We start from the raw sequence: 16,507 nt of genomic DNA on the forward strand, positions 1-16,507 counted from the left end.
CCATTATGACAATTCAAGTAACTTTAGCAATGGCATATATACTTTAAAAGAGTAGACTCTCTCCAATAAGCCATCCATTCTCAACAGCTCCCATTACTGTTCTGCAGAATGAACGAGTTGTGCGTTCCACCTGGCCACCACATTCAGCTGTGTCTTTTGATCATCACTTAACCCATCACCTGCAAATTAACATTATTTTCCATTCACATGGTTCTGTTCCTATTTGGGAACCCATTGGAGGCAAAGAAACCCCTCTTGATTTCAACCGGTTGTGAAGTGGTATGTCTTACTGTTCCTTTTACTGATGTTTGCATCCAAGATGTTGTCTCATCGAGGGCTGTGAGATGCCGATTGTCAAGCTCCAGTTGAAAAGTGCCTGTTGCCAAAAACCCGAGGATGGATAGCACTTGGATGTGTACAAAAATCCTCACAAAACTCCTATGAAATTGGTTTTTGGAAATGATATCTGATGAGTCAATCTGTATTTTCTGCTGAAAAATAGTCCCTCTTGTCTCTAAAAACTCGCTTTCTGCGAAATGCAGCTTGTGCCAAATATTCTAACAGAGCAGGATTAGCCTCTCTCATTGGATTTCCATTATCTCTGTTTTTTTATAGGATTTACACAATGGTTTACTTTACACATATGCCTCTAGTTTAACTAATTACTTTATATGGATTATTATTCTAACAAATGCACAGATGTGGTCAAATTATATGACATAGCCTGTCAAGATATGTGGCATTAATTCACAATGGAAATACAATTAAATCGATTAATTATTTAATTATTACTCACAACTCCACACGTTCAACATATAGCTGGGGCAAAATGGTTCTGTTAAAGTCTAATACGATCTAAATGTTTGAGTTGAATAGTACTATGTACTATATCATTGGTAATTTTCCACAGCTGCTCTTCACACAGCACAAAGGAGTGATTTATTACTGTCTCCTTATCGTTAGGGCAGAGCGCTCCAGAGTAGAGGGGTCTAAGACTGCATCTCAGTGCTATGTGGGGGGGGGCTCCAGAGAGGAGGAGGGGTCTAATACTGCATCTCAGTGCTATGTGGGGGGGCTCCAGAGAGGAGGAGGGGTCTAATACTGCATCTCAGTGCTAGGTGGGGGGGGGCTCCAGAGAGGAGGAGGGGTCTAATACTGCATCTCAGTGCTATGTGGGGGGGGCTCCAGAGAGGAGGGGTCTAAGACACTGCATCTCAGTGCTATGTGGGGGGGGGGGCTCCAGAGAGGAGGGGTCTAATACTGCATCTCAGTGCTATGTGGGGGGCTCCAGAGAGGAGGGGTCTAAGACACTGCATCTCAGTGCTATGTGGGGGGGCTCCAGAGAGGAGGAGGGGTCTAAGACACGGCATCTCAGTGCTCGAGGTGTCACTACAGACCCTGGTTCGGTCACGGGCTGCATCACAACCAGCTGTGATCGGGAGTCCCAAAGAGCGGCGCACAATTGGCCCAGCGTCTTCCGGGTTAGGGGAGGGTTTGGCCGGGGTAGGCCGTCATTGTAAATAACAGTTTGTTCTTAACTGACTTTAACCTTAAACAAAAGTTAAATTAAAAATACATTTAAAAAAAAGGCACAAGCAGGCTGAATTCTTGTCCTGTCTGTTTTGATAAATGAGGCCAGATTTGTGCTTACACATGATTGATATTTGAGGCCCCTGGAGCATCACTTTAATTCACAGATTCAAATGATGTTTCTGTCTATGTTGTTGATTAGAAGCACATCAAGTCATCACCACTTGTCAAACATCCACCATCACCCAATCATCCACCATCACCCAATCATCCACCATCACCCAATCATCCACCATCACCCAATCATCCACCATCACCCAATCATCCTTCATTACCTTTCCTTTCTCTAAACACTACTGAATTCAACTTCTTCTCCTCTTCAATCTGAACAAAAGGTCAGTGGAGGTCATCAGAACACAGTCCATACAGTTTATTAGGTAATGCTAATAATAACAACATGTAGCTGTTGGCTTAGCTGTGCACAGCAGTCACTAACTGTTTTACATAACAACATTGTTCTCACAGCATATGACATTCATTTGAAACAAATGCAGTTATTTGTCTAGTACATAGCAAATCAACAGCAATACTCACTAAACAATCCCCCAAAAGCTGAATAGAAGAAGACAGTGACAGTGTGTGAGGAAAACTATATAAATGCTGCAATGTTATTGGTTGGACCAGTCCCCTGCAGACAGACAAAGAGATGACTAAACAAGCTTTATACTGTATCTAATGGCAACAGCTGTCTATCAAATACATGAACATCGATTAGTGTACTTCAACATATGTATGTCTTGATTTGTGTAAAATCCCTGCTAAATGGCTCCATGTAAAAGCAAGTCAAATAGTAGTAAGGCAGCTGTCAGAGCCGTGTAATTAGCAGGGTAGAGTAGAGCAGGGCAGAGCAGAGCAGAGCAGAGCAGAGCAGGGTAGGGCAGAGCAGGGTAGAGCAGAGCAGGGTAGAGCAGAGCAGGGTAGAGCAGAGCAGGGTAGAGCAGAGCAGGGTAGAGCAGAGCAGAGCAGGGTAGAGCAGAGCAGAGCAGAGCAGAGTAGGGTAGGATGGAGCAGAGCAGAGTAAAGCAGGGTAGAGCGGAACAGAGTAAAGCAGAACAGAGTAAAGCAGGGTAGAGCAGAACAGAGTAAAGCAGGGTAGAGCAGCCAGGGGCTAACAGACATGAAGTAAAGAAAGATAATGAGACAAAGCGACAATGTAGGGTACAAGGGGAAAATATAGGGGACTAGGGGACAATATAGGGGACATCAGAGGACTAGGAGACAATGTAGAGGACATCATGGAGGACTAGGAGACAATGTAAGGGATAACATAGGGGACTAGGGTTCAGTGTAGGGGACATCATGGAGGACTTGGAGACAGTGTAGGGGACATCATGGAGGACTTGGAGACAATGTAGGGGACAATGTAGGGGACTAGGAAACAATGTAGGGGACAATGTAGGGGACTAGGAAACAATGTAGGGGACAATGTAGGGGACAATGTAGGGTAATAGGAGACAATGTAGGGGACATCAGAGGACAATGTAGGGGACTAGGAAACAATTTAGGGCCCTAGGGGACATCATAGAGGACTAGGAGACAATGTAGGGGATAAAATAAGGGGCTAGGGTGCAATGTAGGGGACATCAGAGGACTAGGAGACAATGTAGGGGACTGGGGGACAATGTCGGGGACAATGTAGAGGACTAGGAGACAACGTAGGGGACTGGGGGGACAACGTAGGGGACTGGGGGGACAACGTAGGGGACTGGGGGGACAACGTAAGGGACTGGGGGGACAACGTAAGGGACTGGGGGGACAACGTAAGGGACTGGGGGGACAACGTAAGGGACTGGGGGGACAACGTAAGGGACTGGGGGGACAACGTAAGGGACTGGGGGGACAACGTAAGGGACTGGGGGGACAACGTAAGGGACTGGGGGGACAACGTAAGGGACTGGGGGACAACGTAAGGGACTGGGGGACAACGTGGGTGGGGCAGTAGTGTGTGTGTCAGCTGTCAAAGGGTTATGCTCTCAGCTCCAAAGGGTGGGTTAATGTAGTCTCTCTATATATCAGATCCTTTCTGCCTGCGCTTGGAGGGGGGCACCAGACGTGCTGGCAGCTCGGGGGGCAGACCATGCCCCTCTAACTTCACCTCGATCAGGTGGCTGGCCAGGGCAAACTCCTCATCATCCAGCATGCCATCTCGGTCCACATCCGACAGCTTCCAGATCCTCCCCAGGACGGAGTTTGGCAGCCGGGTGCTCACCATCCAGTCCTTGGCCTTGGTGCCACTCAGCTTGCCCTCGTTGGGCGCCAGGTTGTAGAAGATCTCGTCGTATTTGGGCTTGTCCTTGGTCACCACCCAGGCCATATCGCCCCCATCCTCGCCCTCCTTCCCCCCATTCTCCACATCGCCAAATGGGTCGTTCTCCACGAAGGGACCAGCGCGGGTTCCCAGGAAGGCCCCCCCCTGCACCATTGGCTGCACCCCCAGGTTGATCTCCTCCTGGCGCAGCAGGGGCATCAGCTTGGCGATGTCGGATGCCAGCAGCTCGTCCAGAGCAGCCATCAGGGACGGTTTCAGGGGCTTGAACTTACTGAAGTCATGGGTCAACAGCTGCTCCTGGATGGGAACAGAGAACAGAGCAAACTAGTCAGCCAATCAGTCCGTCTGGGAAATAAAGTGGCTTGCGAAAGTATTCACCCCCTTGGCATTTTTCCAATTCTTTTGTCTTACAACCTGGAATTAAAATTGATTTTTGGGGGGTTTGTATCATTTGATTTACACAACATGCCTACCACTTTGAAGAGGCAAAATATTTTTTCTCGTGAAGCAAACAAGAAATTAGACAAAAAAAAGGAAAACTTGAGCTTGCATAACTATTCATCCCCCAAGGCCAAAACTTTGTAGAGCCACCTTTTGCAGCAACTACAGCTGCAAGTCTCGGGGTATATCTCTATAAGCTTGGCACATCTAGCCACTGGGATTTTTGCCCATTCAAGGCAAAACTGCTACAGCTCCTTCAAGTTGGATGGTTTCCGCTGGTGTACAACAATCTTTAAGTCATACCACAGATTTTTAATTGAATTGGCGTCTGGGCTTTGACTAAGCCATTCCAAGACATTTAAATGTTTCCCCTTAAACCACTCGCGTGTTGCTTTAGCAGTATGCTTAGGGTCATTGTCCTGCTGGAAGATGAACATCTGTTCCGGTCTCAAATCTCTGGAAGACTGAAACAGGATTCCCTCAAGAGTTTCCCTGTATTTAGCGCCATCATTCCTTCAATTTTGACCAGTTTTCCAGTCCTTGCCGATGAAAAACATCCCCACAGCATGATGCTGCCACCAACATGCTTCACTGTGGGGATGGTGTTCTCGGGGTGATGAGAGGTGTTGGGTTTGCGCCAGACATAGCATTTTCCTTGATGGCCAAAAAGCTCAATTTTAGTCTCACCTGACCAGAGTACCTTCTTCCATATGTTTGGGGAGTCTCCCACATGCCTTTTGGCGAAAACCAAACATGTATGCTTATTTTTTTCTGGACACTCTTCTGTAAAGCCCAGCTCTGTGGAGTGTACAGCTTAAAGTGGTCCTATCGACAGATTCTCCACTGTGGAGCTATGCAGCCCCTTCAGGATTATCTTTGGTCTCTTTGTTTCCTCTCTGATTAATGCCCTCCTTGCCTTGTCCGTGAGTTTTGGTGGGCGGCCCTCTCTTGTCAGGTTTATTGTGGTGCCACATTCTTTCAATTTTTTAATAATGGATTTAATGGTGCTCCGTGGGAGGTTCAAAGTTTCAGAATTTTGTTTAGAACCCAACCCTGATCTGTACTTCTCCACAACTTTGTCCCTGACCTGTTTGGAGAACTCCTTGGTCTTCATGGTGCCGCTTGCTTGGTGGTGCCCCTTGCTTAGTGGTGTTGCAGACTCTGGGGCCTTTCAGAACGTGTGTGTGCGCGCACACACACACACACACACACACACACACACACACACACACCTCATGTGACAGATCATGTGACACTTAAATAAAGTCCACCTGTGGCAATCTAACTAAGTATGTGACTTCTGACGGTAATTGGTTGCACCAGATCTTATTTAGGGGCTTCATAGCAAAGGGGTGAATACATATGCATGCACCACTTTTCCGTTTTGAATTTTTTGGAATTTCTTTAAATAAGTAATTTTTAAATTTTCACTTCACCAATTTGGACTATTTTGTGTATGACGTCCATTACATGAAGTCCAAATAAAACTCTGTTTAAATTACAGGTTGAAATGCAACAAAATAGGAAAACCGCCAAGGGTGATGAATACTTTTGCAAGGCACTGTATAACTTAGAGATGATTACTGAGGGATGCAAGACTTTTGCTATGGACATTGAAAAGTTTCACCTTTCCACAGAGGGGTCATATTAGTGCTGGACACTGAAACCCAAATAGACTAAATATAAATAATATTTAGAATGTTTATATAAAAATAACAAATTCAGTTTTAAATTATCAACAAATGTTTTATACTACTTATTTAATAAATATATTTTTTTATTTTATATTTTTTAATCATGTTGAGTGTTTTCGAATTCATGAAAAAAAGACAGGCAGGCAGACAGATAACCAGATAGACCTGCATCTTGGCGCAGTCAGGGAAGTCCCCAGCAGAGATGTGGTGCTGCAGCTGGATCTTGGAGAAGATGACAGGAAGTTGGTAGATCAGGTTCTTCTTCCTGTTGTCCTTCCTGAAGGTTGGCATCTCCTTCTTCAGGTAACTTATGATGTGGGCATGCACCTGGAGGGCGGAGAGAAGGGGGAGGGAGAGAGAGAAAGAGGGGGGATATTAACTTCAGCAAAGCCACTTTCTCCTCAATGTCTTATATCAAACTGAGTCAGACACCTTATTCTTTAGTACCTAGTCAGACAGGTGTGGTTGCAGATTATATCATAGCATCTAGTTGATGAATGAGACAGAGACAGAGAGAGAGAGAACCTACCCTGACCAGTCGGGCCCTCTTCACCAGGTCGTTGAGTTTCCTGAGGGCTGCATTATGGGGAAGGTTCTGGATGTCACTGAACAGATCCTCCTCCTCCAGCTCAAACAGATGACGGTTATCAGGGACCAGCAGCGGTTCAGACCAGAACGACCCAATATACACCCTCACGACCTCTGGGGTGTTGAACACCTGTCAATCAATCGGATGTATCTATGAAGCCCTTTTAACAGTTATCACAAAATGTTATACCCACTCAACACAACCCTATAGGTGTTATACCCACTCATGGCTTCTGGAAGGAAATGCTGTAGGAATAATCAACTGGTGCCGCTCATTCAGCCGACAGAAACTTTAAACCGGTTCTCCCCATTAAGCATCGGGTCGGAGTCAAAAGCCGAGCCTTCTCTGGTCTCTCCTCCTCCCGTTACAGGGTCTGAGACGCCGAAGCCTCCCACCATTAGCTCTGACAAATTGAAAACCCTAGTCATTGGCGACTCCATTACCTGTAGTATTAGACTTAAAACGAATCATCCAACGATCATACACTGTTTACCAGGGGGCAGGGCTACCGACGTTAAGGCTAATCTGAAGATGGTGCTGGCTAAAGCTCAAACTGGCGAGTGTAGAGAGTATAGGGATATTGTTATCCACGTCGGCACCAACGATGTTTGACTGTTTCATCCTGAGGTCACCAAGCACAACATAGCTTCAGCATGTAAATCAGCTAGAAAGTTGTGTCGGCATCGAGTAATTGTCACTGGCCCCCTCCCAGTTAGTGGGAGTGATGAGCTCTACAGCAGAGTCTCACAACTCAATCGCTGGTTAAACTCTTTTCAACCCCTCCCAAAAGATAGAATTTGTAGATAATTGGCCCTCTTTCTGGGACACACCTAGACAGGGTTCTAACTCCCCTAGCTCCACAATGAAATAGGGTGCAGGCCAGTGTGATGGATGAATCAGAATTAGTTGGGTAACAGATAATTAAGATGTTTTATTTGCATAATATGCTTATGTGAGATACTTGTCATTAGAATGTATCCCTTTGGATAATGAATGTTGGCAGTTGCACTTTTCCCTCAGCTGGGGCTCAGTCACTTGGGGCCCAGAGAGGGGAGAGGTCAGGCTTGTCTTTCACATATCCCTGGTGCTATGCAGAATATCAGAAAGGGAAGAGGACATAATGGAACATTGTCTACATATGTGTGTTTTACTGAGGATGGGCCTCTATGAGATAGCACTGACAGAGGAGACATGATGTCTTTGGGTAATAACGCCTAAAGAGCATTCCAGAGGACGAGTTAATGTTTCTGTTCTATACCGTACCAGGGAGAGACGGTTCCAGTTTGGAGTAGGAGGACCAGACACTGGTCTATACATTGAAAACTGTTGACACAGCAGTTGCTGTCTGCTATGTTTTATAAATATCTTTCATACAAAACTTAACCTTGTGACCCATTCTATGTATCTGTGGTTCGTCATGTACGTTGAGAGGGGTGTATCTTGGCTATAAAAGATCTTTGTACTTTTGTGTAATCACTTTCAATGGTTCATTAGAGATAGCGCATCATTGAAAGTCAAGTGCTTTTGCAAAGCTCTTAATTATTAAAGATGTAGTTTAAGTATTACTCTGACTGGTTTGTAACTCTCCTCATTTGGTAATGTAGAAATTAGCCACCACACCAGGCAGCAAGCTGTTAGCCAGCCTGCCAGCTTAGTGGAGTCTGCCACTAGCACAGTCAGTGTAGTCAGCTCAGCTATCCCAATTGAGACTGTCTGTGCCTCGATCTAGGTTGGGCAAAACATGGCGGTGTTCGCCTTAGCAAGCTCACTGGAATAAAGACCTCCTCCATTCCTGCCATTATTGAAAGAGATTGTGATATCTCACATCTATAGGGCTACTTAATGTTAGGTCCCTCACTTCCAAGGCAGTTATAGTCAATGAACTAATTAATCACTGATCATAATCTTGATGTGATTGGCCTGACTGAAACATGGCTTAAGCCTGATTCATTTACTGGTTACACTAATGACCATATCCCCCGCGCATCCCGCAAAGGCGGAGGTGTTGCTAACATTTACAATAACAAATTTCAATTTACAAAAAAAACAACTGGGTTTTTGTCTTTTGAGCTTCTAGTCATGAAATCCCACGGGGGACCAGTACGGAGAAAGAAATGTACGCATTCTCTACTGTAAGTCGCTCTGGATAAGAGCGTCTGCTAAATGACAATTATTATTATTTTTTTTTAATTAAATCTATGCAGCCTACTCAATCACTTTTTATAGCTACTGTTTACAGGCCTCCTGGGCTGTATACAGCATTCCACACTGAGTTCCCTGAATTCCTAATCAGACCAGGTAGTCATGACAGATAATATTCTAATTTTTGGTGACACATGGAAAAGTCCACAGACCCACTCCAAAAGGCTTTTGGAGCCATCATCGACTCAGTGGGTTTTGTCTAACATGTCTCCGGACCTACTCACTGCCACAGTCATACTCTGGACCTAGTTTTGTCCCGTGGAATAAATGTTGTGGATCTTAATGTTTTTCCTCATAATCCTGGACTATCGGACCAGCATTTTATTACGTTTGCAATCGCAACAAATAATCTGCTCAGACCCCAACCAAGGATCATTACAAGCCGGAGTATAAATTCTCAGACAACCCAAAGATTCATAGATGGCCTTACAGACTCCCTCCACCTACCCAAGGACGTCAGAGTACAAAAATCAGTTAACCATCTAACTGAGGAACTAAATGTAACCTTGCGTAATAGCCTAGATGCAGTTGCACCCCTAAAAACATTTGCTCCCTGGTATACAGAAAATACACGAGCTCTGAAGCAAGCTTCCAGAAAATTGGAATGGAAATGGCGCTACACCAAACTGGAAGTCTTCCGATTAGCTTGGAAAGAAAGTACTGTGCGGTATCGAAGAGCCCTCACTGCTGCTCGATCATCCTATTATTCCAACTTAATTGAGGAAAATAAGAACAATCCCCAAAAATGTTTTGATACTGTCACAAAGCTAACAGAAAAGCAGCATTCCCCAAGAGAGGATGGCTTTCACTTCAGCAGTGATAAATTCATCAACTTCTTTGACGATCATTAGAAAGCAAATTACGGACTCCTCTTAAATCTCCGTATTCCTCCAAAGCTCAGTTGTCCTGAGTCTGCACAACTCTGCCAGGACCTAGGATCAAGGGAGACACTCAAGTTTTTTAGTATTATATCTCTTGACACATTGATGAAAATAGTCATGGCCTCTAAACCTTCAAGCTGCATACTGGACCCTATTCCATCTAAGCTACTGAAAGAGCTGCTTCCTGTGCTTGGCCCTCCTATGTTGAGCATAGTAAATGTCTTTCTAACCACTGGATGTGTACCAAACTCACTAAAAGTGGCAGTAATAAAGCCTCTCTTGAAAAAGCCGAATCTTGACCCAGAAAATATTTTTTTAAACTATCGGCCAATATCGAATCTCCAATTCCTCTCAAAAAAAATTGAAAAAGCTGGTGCGTAGCCACTCACTGCCTTCCTGAAAGCAAACAATCTATACGAAACACTTCAGTCTGGTTTTAGACCCCGTCATAGCACTGAGACTGCACTTGTGAAGTTGGTAAATTACCTTTTAATGGCATTAGACCGAGGCTATGTATCTGTCCTCGTGCTCCTAGACCTTAGTGCTGCTTTTGATACCATCGATCACCACATTCTTTTTGGAGAGATTGGAAACCCAAAATTGGTCTACACGGACAGGTTCTGGCCTGGTTAAGATCTTATCTGTCGGAAAGATATCAGTTTGTCTCTGTGGATGGTTTGTCCTCTGACAAACCTGTACATTTCGGTGTTCCTCAAGTCTCCGATTTAGGACCACTACTGTTTTCACTATATATTTTACCTCTTGGTGATGTCATTCGGAAACACAATGTCAACTTTCACTGCTATGCGGATGACACACAGCTGTACATTTTGATGAAACATGGTGAAGCCCCAAAATTGCCCTCCCTGGAAGCCTGTGTTTCAGACATAAGGAAGTGGATGGCGGCAAATGTTCTACTTTTAAAGTCGGACAAAACAGAGATGCTTGTTCTAGGTCCCAAAAAACAGAGTTCTTCTGTTGAATCTGACAATTAATCTTGATGGTTGTACAGTCGTCTCAAAGAAAACTGAAGGACCTCTGCGTTACTCTGGGCCCTGATCTCTGTTTTGACGAACATATCAAGACTGTTTCAAGGACAGATTTTTTCCCATCTACGTAACAGCAACTTTCTGTCCAAAAATGATGCAGAAAAATATATCCATGCTTTTGTCACTTCTAGGTTAGACTACTGCAATGCTCTACTTTCCGGCTACCCGGATAAAGCACTGAAACTTCAGTTACTGCTAAACACGGCTGATAGAATCTTGACTAGAACCAAAAAATCTGATCAAACTACTCCAGTGATAGCCTCTCAACACTGGCTCCCTGTTAAGGCTAGGGCTGATTTCAAGGTTTTACTGCTAACCTCCAAGGCATTACATGGGCTTGCTCCTACCCATCTTTCCGATTTGGTCCTGCCGTACATACCTACACGTACGCTACGGTCACAAGACGCAGGCCTCCTTACATACATGAAGGGACGTCGCGTGCGCCATCCGTATGGTTAGTGAGAAAGTCCATGTTGCAAATGTACCCTCCCTTACTAGACGTCCGACCACGTCCGATAAATCCGCGGACGGCGTCGGGCCGATCGCGGGGGCCGGATCTTCCAGGAAGTCATCGAACGGAGTCTCTCGGACCTTCGGTTTCCGTTTAATTAAATTTTCAAATTTTGGTCATTTTCTTGCAGTCCCGGATTATTCCACGAGAGGGCGTATGGAATCATATTGCAAATGTAACATATATCACCAAATGCGACACGGCTTTTTCTCCTAAACCGAAGACAATTCGAAGACGAAACTCGGTCTGCGTGGGTTTGGCATAATGGGCAGTTGGCCCCGAACAGGATGGAGTCGAGGCCTCGACGCTTTTCGAGTTAAGGCTATTTTTCTGGGATTGAAAGTCAAAGAGGAAAATAGAGTGCTGATTTGACCACTTCACATCAAACTACATGAGCCTACGGTGTCAGGAGAAAAGGAACCATGCATTTACCAATGTTCATTTCAGAGAAATTGTACAATGACACATTGGTGATATTCAACAACAAGAGGTTTTTTTTTCAAAAAAGTTACATATCCAGTTGCAGCGTGTTCAGATGAGTCCGTTAAGGCAGGTTTCGGAGCTCTGCGAGATTTCTGTGATTTTCTGTGATTTTCTGAAACAACACACACTTGTTCAACCCTCTGTAAATAAGTCAGTTCTTAACAGAAACACTTAAAACTCAATATTCTATAAGAGCCTAACGTTCAGATTCCTGTGTCAACCAGAAATGCCTTATAATGGTGTCATAGGGGCTGCTTTGAAGGGTTAAAAAGGTCAGATCTTTCCACAACTTCATATGTGTGACTAGGCAACCCTCATGAACTGTAAATCAGTCATTTATCCCATCAGATGTCAAAGAAAAGCTCTCTCAAACACACACACAGCAAGGACGGAGTGACACAGAGCGGTGCTTAAAGACACAAAGAGCCTGCAATGGCATTACCATTATCTCTAGGCTGAGACGAGTTCAATGAGACGCCCCGCTTGACCGTAGCTTGCTCGGTATGAGCGCAGCGACCGTGAGAAAACTAGGCCCAAAATGAGGCCTGCACCAATATGTCAAGTGCTTATGGGTGACAGTGAGAGAACCATTAGGGTTAGAAGCACAATTCAACCTCAGGAGCGTTCCTGAGGTCCTCCCGATCTGTGCAAGCCTAACCTTGACCCTGTGGCATTAACCCTTCACAGTGAAAAGAAGGTGTTTAGATCAAACTGTGTGCAATGACTTCTCTCCCCATAGGAATACATTGACAATTCTCCTAAATTCAACCTGAAGTCTATGTGGGTTATGAATGCCTTATGAACCTGTCTTCTATAACAATCCATCAGGCTACTGTGAGGTCTACCTGTGTCGATTCTAAGGTTCCTGGAGCAACCGGAAAATGTTAAAATCACCCTAGAGCTATTGTCATATAAGCAACCTGCAGATAGTGAAAATCACGCAACTCAACCATCTGTCATTCAGTCAATTCTTAAGGTAGAGACTTCATATTCAGGATTCTGTTTATGTCTACCCCAAAGACAACGTGTGTGAAGCAAGAGCTTCCTGTGACAACCGGAAGTTGTTAAAAACAGCCAAGAGCTATTGTCATATGGTCAACCGGCATATAGTGAAAATCACGCAACTCAACCATCTGTTATTCAGTCAATTCTTAAGGTAGAGACTTCATATTCAGGATTCTGTTTATGTCTAACCCAAAGACAACATGTGTTGAGTAAGAGCTTCCTGTGACAACCGGAAGTTGTTAAAAACAGCAAAGAGCTATTGTCATATGGTCAACCAGCATATAGTGAAAATCACGCAACTCAACCCTATGTCATCCAGCCAATTCTTTAGGTAGAGACTTCATATTGAGGATTCTGTATATGCCTACCCCAAAGACAACGTGTGTCTATTCTTTTTGCAAAAAAAACAAAAACACACACACACAATTTGGCCATAGGGACATAGTGTGGGGCTTAGAGTCTTATACCGCCTTCAATAGTTACTTTTGTTGAAACGATTCAAGAACCGTCAGACCTAGAGCTCCGAAATTTTAGAAACCTGTTCTAGAGCTCAAGTCGATAGTGCACGGTGATTTATGGGGCTCTAGAAGGTTCTCTGACCGAGAAACCACCTCGTACATTTGCAATATTTTCAATTCATTTTCAATATCACGGACATGGCGACATTTAGAAATGTCCCAGAGTCGCAAGACTAGGTGCATTGAAACCGCCTCGGCCCGTAGAGACGGACCCCAATGTCTCTGTCCGATAGCTCATTCAGGGACCCCGTAGTAACGCCCTGAAAAAGTGGATTTTCAGCACCAATTAAGGCCATTGCTTGGGCACCAAATGACCTATCGAGCCGAAACTTAGGATTCGGGGTCGCCTCACATAGGCCTACACATAATGTCAGAACTGGACCCGCAGCTATAACGTAACTATGTGTTTTAGGTTTTTTTATGGTTAAAATTGAAAGCACTGTGAATTATGGGCCTTCTCTGACATATGTGATAGTTGGCTTCTATACGAGTTGGAAAAAGTGGATTTGGTGTCAGATGCTATCAGTTTGGTGTCAGAATGACAACTAATTGACTGATGGACGCTGACTGCTGGGTGACGAGCAATGGAGATTAACCACAGTCACTGCCCGGCCATCCCGAGTTCATCGGGCCAGTCAATTATGCATTTCTGCAGTATTTTTGAGCATGCCTAAATTTGTGATGCTAAATGCCCATTAAATCATATTGCAAACGTAACGCGCTATATTGCAAACGTAACGTGCGTTTGCAATATGATTCAACAGCAGAAAATATCACCAAAGTTGACATGATGAAATCAACACAATGAGCGACAGAGAGGAACCACAGTCACTGCCCGGCCATCCCCAGTTCATCAGGCCAGTCAATTATGCATTTCTGCAGTATTTTTGAGCATGCCACATTTGTGATACTAAATGCCCATTAAATCATATTGCAAACGTAACGCGCTATATTGCAAACGTAACGTGCGTTTGCAATATGACTCAACAGCAAAAATATCACCAAAGTTGACATGATGAAATCAACACAATGAGCGATAGAGAGGAACCACAGTCACTGCCCGGCCATCCCCAGTTCATCGGGACAGTCAATTTTGCATATCTTTAGTGTTTTTGAGCATGCCAAATTCGTGATGTTGAGGCCCATTGAATCATATTGTAAATGCGCATCAGTGCACATGGTGACCCGAAATGGGTTACCAGGAGTAATTTTTTAGAAGGGTTTTAAATGCCTTTAGAGGGTGCAAGGGGTGCACGGTTGGGTAGGGAGCACCTTCCATCAGTGCCCATCCAGTATGGGGCGCCCCTAGTCATTTTGGACATTTTTCAAAAAAATTGCTAAAAAACGACAATCCCACTTCTCTCATGTCACCATCAAGCCATTGAGAGGAACCACAGTCACTGCCCGGCCATCCCCAGTTCATCGGGACAGTCAATTTTGCATATCTTTAGTGTTTTTGAGCATGCCAAATTCGTGATGTTGAGGCCCATTGAATCATATTGCAAATGCGCATCAGTGCACATGGTGACCCGAAATGGGTTACCAGGAGTAATTTTTTAGAATGGTTTTAAATGCCTTTAGAGGGTGCAAGGGGTGCACGGTTGGGTAGGGAGCACCTTCCATCAGTGCCCATCCAGTATGGGGCGCCCCTAGTCATTTTGGACATTTTTCAAAAAAAATTGCTAAAAAACAACAATCCCACTTCTCTCATGTCACCATCAAGCCATGGAGAGGAACCACAGTCACTGCCCGGCCATCACCAGTTCATCGGGACAGTCAATTATGCATTTCTGCAGTGGTTTTGAGCATGCCAAAGTTGTGATGCTAAATGCCCATTGCATCATATTGCAAACGTAACACGCAATATTGCAAATGTAACGCGCATTTGCAACATGATTCAACAGAAAAAAATATCACCAAAGTTGACATGATGAAATCAACACAACGAGCGATCGAGAGGAACCACAGTCACTGCACGGCCATCCCCAGTTCATCGGGACAGTCAATTATGCATTTCTGCAGTGGTTTTGAGCATGCCACATTTGTGATGCTAAATGCCCATTGAATCATATTGCAAACGTAACATGGAATATTGCAAATGTAACGCGCATTTGCAACATGATTCAACAGCAAAAAACATCACCAAAGTTGACATGATGAAATCAACACAACGAGCGATGGAGAGGAACCACAGTCACTGCACGGCCATCCCCAGTTCATCGGGACAGTCAATTATGCATTTCTGCAGTGGTTTTGAGCATGCCACATTTGTGATGCTAAATGCCCATTGAATCATATTGCAAACGTAACATGGAATATTGCAAATGTAACGCGCATTTGCAACATGATTCAACAGCAAAAAACATCACCAAAGTTGACATGATGAAATCAACACAACGAGCGATGGAGAGGAACCACAGTCACTGCACGGCCATCCCCAGTTCATCGGGACAGTCAATTATGCATTTCTGCAGTGGTTTTGAGCATGCCAAAGTTGTGATGCTAAATGCCAATTGAATCATATTGCAAATGCGCATCCGTGTATTTGCAATATGATTCAACAGCAAAAAATGTCACCAAAGGTGACATGATGAAATCAACACAACGAGCGATGGAGAGGAACCAGGAGCGTTCCTGAGGTCCTCCCGATCTGTGCAAGCCAACCTTGACCCTGTGGCATTAACCCTTCACAGTGAAAAGAAGGTGTTTAGATCAAACTGTGTGCAATGACTTCTCTCCCCATAGGAACACATAGACTATTCTCCAAAATTCAACCTGAAGCCTATGTGGGTTATGAATGCCTTATGAACCTGTCTTCTACAACAATCCATCAGGCTACTGTGAGGTCTACCTGTGTCGATTCTAAGGTTCCTGTGACAACTGGAAGTGGTTAAAAACACCCAAGAGCTATTGTCATATTAAGTGCGCATAGTGAAAATCACGCAACTCAACCATCTGTTACTCAGTCAATTCTTAAGGTAGAGACTTCTTATTCAGGATTCTGTTTATGTCTACCCCAAAGACAACGTGTGTGAAGCAACAGCTTCCTGTGACAACCGGAAGTGGTTAAAAACACCCAAGAGCTATTGTCATATTGCCACCTGCAGATAGTGAAAATCACGCAACTCAACCATCTGTTACTCAGTCAATTTTTAAGGTAGAGACTTCTTATTCAGGATTCTGTTTATATGTACCCCAAAGACAACGTGTGTGAAGCAAGAGCTTCCTGTGACAACCGGAAGTGGTTAAAATCACCCAAGAGCCATTGTCATATT

General features: G+C 44.4%; 1 protein-coding gene across 2 annotated transcripts in view; it reads right to left on the bottom strand.

Annotated features, from left to right (window-relative positions):
- Positions 1-3,469: 3,469 nt before the first annotated feature.
- The window catches only part of LOC115163871 (EH domain-containing protein 2), a 64,944-nt gene continuing 51,906 nt past the window's right edge, over positions 3,470-16,507 (bottom strand). For both annotated transcript variants that reach the window (XM_029716084.1, XM_029716083.1), the window contains exons 6-8: positions 6,524-6,712; positions 6,160-6,321; positions 3,470-4,156 (exon numbers count right to left, since the gene is read on the bottom strand). In XM_029716084.1, coding sequence (XP_029571944.1) covers positions 3,596-4,156; positions 6,160-6,321; positions 6,524-6,712 — 912 coding nt within the window. In that variant the 3' untranslated portion in view covers positions 3,470-3,595. The remainder of the gene's footprint in view (positions 4,157-6,159; positions 6,322-6,523; positions 6,713-16,507) is intronic.

The sequence above is a fragment of the Salmo trutta genome, chromosome 26 (genome assembly GCF_901001165.1).
Source record: "Salmo trutta chromosome 26, fSalTru1.1, whole genome shotgun sequence".
Taxonomy (NCBI): Eukaryota; Metazoa; Chordata; class Actinopteri; order Salmoniformes; family Salmonidae; genus Salmo; species Salmo trutta.